Raw genomic sequence first — 6,893 nt, forward strand, 5'->3', positions numbered from 1 at the left:
CATAGAGAAGTGCTTGTCCATGAGAGTGTACAAACACTGGACAGTTTTCTCACACTTGTGCCTATTCAGTACTCGAAGAGGCTGAGTCTGACTTGGAGTGAAGTCTGCTGAAGAGGGAATGGGCTGGCATGGGATGGTCTAGCTCCTCTGGGTAGATGCCAGGAATAGAAGGGCCTATCCAGGAGCCACTTTGGACTTCATTCTTCCCTCTCATTCTGTGCTACAGATGAGATCTTAACTGCTTTCCTGCTGTGTGCCCTGTCCTGCCCACATTATTTCATGTAATACAACAACCCTGTGAATATAACAACAAAGATAAGAAAACAGGCTCACAACGGTTAAGTGACTGGAGAAGGTCACACAGCCAGGAAAGGTGAGAGCTAAGATTCAAGTCTAGGCTTAGCTGAGTCCAAAGTCCAAGTTCTGTTTCTCTGCTTTTCACCATCTACCAATTATGGGGATCAATACACTAAAGGGTTCCTTTATATCCATGTATATTTCATGGAGGTATATATATGAAAGTAAGCAGGGTCAGGCTGTACTATATTTCTATTTCATGTTTATCCATTCATCTTTCAATTTTTAAATCTAATCCACAAGAAACGTTTAGGCAAAGCCCAAAATGTGCAACATAAAAGCAAGGCAGCTTTGGTTGAGCCAGGTGAGCACAGGGAGTCCTAACTCCTTATCCTCCGCTTCCCTCCCCACCCCACTATGGGGTTTCTAGATCTCCTTGGGTACCGCAGGAAAACCACCTGCATCAGAGGCAGAACTCCCTAAGCACAAAATCTAAAGGTGATTTTTCATCTTTTTATGAAGGTATGAACCACCATTCTTGGGTGAACAGATTCCCAACAAATGTTTTTGAATGAAGAGTGAATGCTGGTATTAACCATAACAAGCCATAATTTTCAGGGCAGGACTTTGGCCTCCCTTGCTGGTGAGACGGAGCACAGAGATAACTATCAAGACTTTTCCCTAAGCCAGGGGCACAACCGTCCAGTTACCCCTGCACTTCTTCACTCGGTTTTCTGTTAAAATCTATGGTGTTAATAAGATTATTAAAATCAAACAGGAACTGACCAAATAGAAGCCAGATTCTAACTCATTCTTTTAAAAAAACAACAACAAAAAACACCAGTATTTAGTGAACACCCTTCTTTCTTTCATTTTCTTTCTTTTTTTCTTTCCCATGCTTCCCTCCCTCCCTCATTCCTTTCCATTCTTTTCTTTCTTTCCTTCCTTCCTACATATCCTTATTCATGGCACACTACACCCTGGCACTATGCGGTTGAAATGGATTGGTCAGCTCATCCTCAATGTAAAGAACATTATCTTCTCAACACCTCTAATCATCAGGGAGCTGCAAATCAAAATCATAATGAAATGTCACTTCACACCTGTTAAGATGACCTCGTGTTATAAGAAAGTGAAAAGATAAGTGTTGGTAAGGAAGTACACTGGTGGTGGGAATGTACAGCCATTCTGGAAACTGGTATGGAGGTTCCTAAAAAAAATAATAAAACTACCATTTGATTTAGCAATCCCACTGCTGGGTATATATGCAAAAGAAATAAAATCATTATCAAAGACATATCTGCACTCCCAAGTTCATAGCAGTAGCATTTATAGTAGCCAAGAAACAACCTAAGTATTCAGCAACAGGTGAATGGATAAAGAAGATACACACACACACACACACACACACTGCAATATTATTCAGCCTTTAAAAAGAAGGAATCCTGTCATTTGTGACAATATAGATGAACCTGGAAGCCATCATGCTAAGTGAAATAAACCACAGAAAGACAAATACTGTATAATCTCACTTATGTGGAATCTAAAAAAGGCAAATTTATAGTAACAGAGAAAAGAATGGTGGCTTGGGGGTGGGGGGAAACGGTGGATGTTGGTCAAAGGGAACAAACTTTCAGTTATAAGATAAACTAGAGGCCCAGTGCACAAATTTGTGCACAAGTGGGGTCCCTCAATTTGGCCTGCAGGATTGGGCCAAAACCGGCTCTCCAACATCCCCTGAGGGGTCCCAGATTGTGAGAGGGCGCAGGCCAGGCCGAGGGAACCCCATCGGTGCACAATTGGGGCCAGGGAGGGACGCAGGAGGCTGGCCTGCCGGAAGGGACTGTGGGAGGGCTCCAGGGCATGTCCAGCCAGTCTTGCTCAGTCCAGATCCACCAGACCCCAGCAGCAAGCCAACTAGGGAGTCAGAGCGTCTGCCCCCTGGTGGTCATGCACGTCATAGTGAGCAGTTGAGCAGCCTTAGCATATCATTAGCATATTATGCTTTGATTGGTTGAACAGACAACTGGACGACCAGACGACTGGACACTTAGCATATTAGGCTTTTATTATATAAGATAAGTTCTGGAGACCAAAATGTCCAGCATAGTAACTATAGTTAATAATAATGTACTGTGTACTTGAAATCTGCAAAGAAAGTAGATCTCAAGAGTTCTCACTACACGCACATGTGCATACGCAACTATGTGAGGTGATGGCTATCTTAAATAGCCTGATTGTGGTAATCATTTCACAATGTATATGTATATTAAAACATCACACTGTATACCTTAAATATATAAAACTTTTATTTGTCAATCATACTTCAATAAAGTTGGGGAGAAAAAAAAAAAGAACATTATCTTTTTTGCCTCATAAGAAAATGTATCTTTTCTTGTATTACGTTAAGAAGTATATTACAAAAAAAAGTACATTACATACCTTTTTTGTTGTTTGCATGGGCATGGTGAAATGGTAATAAGAATTTCCTGACATCTTTTGACTTTTCACATTCTTTTTTCAAAACAGTTGAATAGATGATCCGAATGTGTTGGTTGATTTCTCTATCTTGTGGACTCAAAAATTCTGGGTAATCATCAATCTGGAAAAAAAAAATGAGTTGACTGAAGCCAAATACAACTGTTTATGTTTTCTGGGATAAGAAATCCCCAAAGCTTAGGGCAAATTTAAACTGCATTCTTTATTTTTATTTTTTCCCTGGCAAATCTTTCTTCTTTTTGTTGTTAGGTTTCCCAATTCTCCTCTATTTGTTTTAGTCCTTACTAAAAGTGTACTCAGCAACAGAACCCAGAAACTTTTTACACTATAGGATTGCTAAGTAAATAGTAACAGTGTTTTTGTTTGTTAAAACATATTGCCCCACTTCCATTTTGAAAAAAAAGATTTTTTTTAAAAAAGGTCTCAAATTTTTTAATTAATTGGGCTTACACTAGAATATTTCTGGGTAGGAGATAATATCCATTTGTAGGAACAGACTACAAAGATTCCGTGAACACAGGCATCCAGGTTTCAATTATTGGAAGTTTCCTGCTCGTAAAGAGCTTTCTCTTTTCCCCAAAGTGTTCTATTTTCTATTCTTGTTTAAAAAGGGGAAAAGTCTCAGTAAATACTTTCCCCAGGGAGCCCCTGAGAGAAAATCACAAAGATTTGTTTCTTACCCTATAGGAAGAGAAGTTTCTTACCATTTATCAGCCTTGGTGGTGCTTGCAGTTAGTTTTATTTGGTCTATTTACTATTCTAAATTGCATGGGAAGAACTGCCCAATCAGAAGAGATGCTCAGCTTTCCTTAAGTTAGATGTGTATAGATAAAATAGTATAAGCATTCTAGAGATTGCGTGTTTTATGGGAAGTCTCTGGAGATTTGTTTTATTTATCAGCCTTGGTGGTGCTTGGCCTGATCATATTAGACATAGCAAATTGTTGTCAGTCATAATTTCAGATATTACGCAAAATGTTGACTTGGTGACAGCCTTGTTTGAATTTGAATTTACCACCTTCTAGGCCAGTAAATTTTTGGTAGGGGATTATGTCAGTCTTATCTACGCAGTTTGTAAAAAATACAAATACCTAGGCCTATTTCAGATTACTGAATCTCTTTACTTGATATTCTTGGCTTATAGTTGGCATATTCCTGGCACATTATATATATGTATATACATCAAGGTGGGGCAAAAGTTTGTATATAGTTGTGAGTATGCAAACAAGTTTATTCTTCTATTACTATTATTTACTAATGATTGTGTTATTTTCCATATGAACAACTATAAACCTACTTTTGCCCATACATATACACCAACACACACAATATCTCAGTATTATTATGTTATATTCAAGACTGTCCCTCCATCTTCTCCCCCTCTCCTCACCCTCCCCTCAAAAAAAAAAAAAAGACTTTCCCTCTATATAAATTATGTTCATTCACTTCTACAAATCAGATGTAACTTTATTATTTTTTTTATTTTTTTCCTTTTTTTATTGCTTGAAGTATTACAAAGGGTATACATATGTCTCCTTTTTTCCCCCACCCTTGACTATCCCCTGGCCTCCCCTATCCCCCAGTGTCTTATGTCCATTGGTTATGCTTATATGCATGCATATAAGTAAGCATGTATTACTTTAGAATAATAATACTTTTAATCCTCAACCCACTCAATGTCTGCTCCCCGCACTTCCCAACCCCCTTGGCGTCCTGGACCAACCTCCTTGACCTTCCCAACCACCGCCTCCCCTACTGCCCCAAGTCCCCGGGAAAACATTTGGGGGACCGGGCGGGAGACACGGGGCTGCGGGACTTGGGAGAAGGGTGTAGGCTGTAGCTGGGGGGTCCATCGCACCCCCAATTCACGCCACTTCAGAGCGAGCCGGGCACTAGGAAAAAGGGGTGACATCTCCCTTCCAGCGCCCTCCGGCCTCCAGCTGGGTTGTGAGTGGAAGGTCCTGGTGGGAAGCGAAATTGCCCCAGCGTCTAAGTAAATGTCCTCTTTTGAGAGGTGTCTATTTAGATCCTTTGCCCATTTTTTGATTGGATTGTTTATCTTCCTTTTGTTAAGTTGTATGAGTTCCCTGTAAATTTTGGAGATTAGGCCCTTATCAGATATGACATTGGCAAATACATATTTCCCACGCAATGGGCTTTCTTGTTGTTTTGTTGATGGTTTCTTTTGCTGTGCAGAAGCTTCAGATGTAACTTTGACTTCTTTGAGAATAGGCTTCAAGAAAAAAATAAGTTTAAAAAAAGAGAATAGGCTTCATCACTATCCTTAGAGTCCTTAGAGACATTTTGTATAATTTTTTTTTGCAATAGCTTTATGATTTTTGTTCTACAGGCCATAGGAATCACCAAATTTTCTTCCAGTTGCCTATTCTTAATATGAACTTTCATCAGACCTTTCACATTTGAAAGTTCCAAAAACTCACTACAGCCATTTGAAGTCTCTATCTCCTACAGATAGTGTATTTTATTTTATTGTAATGCTTGCTTGAAGGTTCTACTATATGTTAAAGACCAGAGTTTGTGTCTTCAACATAGGAAAGTCTCAGAGCCTCCTGGAAAAAAGATTAACTAGATTCTTCAAACTAGTTCACACCTAAGCCAACATTATTTAGACAATGCTCTGACCACGCCGGTAGACTGAGGCAGGATTTCCAGAAGAAATCTCAGGACCTCAAAATTCACTGAAATATATGGGTGCTGCAAGAAAATCTGGTGGTAAAAGTTTCTTGGATTTGATTTCCTAGCCTTGGGAAAGCAAATAATAGAGGCTTTTGAAAGTCTTAACCTGATATTCATTATAAAAACTTCCAGACAAAAGTTAAATTTATGGTTGCAATAGTTGTTCAGTACTCTAGACTTGCAAATATATGATAAACTAACACTTTTGTGGCACCTACCTAAATAATCAGGACAATCTAAAGAGATTAAGAATAATCTTTTTTTGAGATTATGATGGTGGGCATGGGACAGACTATCAGGAAAACTTGTGAAAGACTTTTACATGCAGGGGGAAAGATTAGAAGTGTTCTGTTAGCCCTGGCCGGGTAACTCAGTTGGTTAGAACATTGTCCCAATATGCCAAGATTTCGGGTTCGATCCCCGCTCAGGGCACATACAAGAATCAAACAATGAATGCATGGATAAGTGGAACAACAAGTCAATTCACTCTCCCTCTCCCTCCCCCTCCCCATCCCCCTCTCCTCCTCTCCCTCTCCCACCAGTAAATATTTTAAAACACTGTTCTGTTTAGCTCACCATCCAGGTTATCTATGCCTTTCATTGTCTTTGAGTTATTTTACAGTGCTTGATTTGTAGAAAAGATTTTTGTGTCTTTTTAAAAACATATAGAAACTTAAAATTTCTAAGTGGTAAATCTATCAACTTCTGTCCTTTTCATTTCTTTCCCTGATTTATGTTTAAAAATGCCTTTTATACCCTAAAATCAGATAAATATTCACCTATGTTTCCTATTTCCTTTCCAGTTTCCTCCTTTACAGTTAGTCTCTAATCCTTCTGGAGTTTCGGGGGTTGAGGGGTGGTTTCTGTTAAGACTAGTCCAACTGGCTGTAATTCCAAGTCTATTTAGTATTGGTTTGATGAAAACTATGCTTTAAGTAGACTACAAATGAATATGTAAATATTTCTGGGTCAAATTTCTTATTAGCAGTTTTTTGGGGGGAGAAAAGTATAATAATTTGAATAATAATTACACATTTTACTCTACCGGGAGGCAGGGGAGGTTGGGAGAGGGGCAGTAAGAGATCAACCAAAGGACTTGTATGCATGCATATAAGCATAACCAATGGACACAGATAGTAAGGGGGTGAGGGCACATGCTGGGGAGTGGGAGCGGGCAGAGAGGAGTCAATGTGGAAAAAGGAGACATATGTAACACTTTCAACAATAAAGAATTTAAATTTAAAAAACAGAAAAAAATAATTACACAGTTTATAGAACATAGCACGTACCATCCTATCTAATAATAGACAAACATGGAAATTAACCATACCTCCAACACGCTTCCCATTGGCTAATCAGGGTGATATGCAAATTAACTGCCAACCAAGATGGCGGCCGGCA

At 39.1% G+C, this 6,893-nt stretch overlaps 1 protein-coding gene and 1 long non-coding RNA gene across 2 annotated transcripts in view; one reads left to right on the forward strand and one right to left on the reverse strand.

Moving 5' to 3' along the window:
- The window catches only part of LOC102774014 (chromosome unknown open reading frame, human C12orf56), a 68,758-nt gene that overhangs the window by 43,078 nt on the left and 18,787 nt on the right, over window positions 1–6,893 (reverse strand). The window contains exon 2 of the mRNA XM_015567751.1: window positions 2,740–2,899. Coding sequence (XP_015423237.1) covers window positions 2,740–2,899 — 160 coding nt within the window. The remainder of the gene's footprint in view (window positions 1–2,739; window positions 2,900–6,893) is intronic.
- The window catches only part of LOC107184077, a 46,846-nt gene that overhangs the window by 22,048 nt on the left and 17,905 nt on the right, over window positions 1–6,893 (forward strand). The gene's annotated exons all lie outside the window — the stretch shown is intronic.

The sequence above is a fragment of the Myotis davidii genome, unplaced genomic scaffold, assembly GCF_000327345.1.
Source record: "Myotis davidii unplaced genomic scaffold, ASM32734v1 scaffold523, whole genome shotgun sequence".
NCBI lineage: Eukaryota > Metazoa > Chordata > Mammalia > Chiroptera > Vespertilionidae > Myotis > Myotis davidii.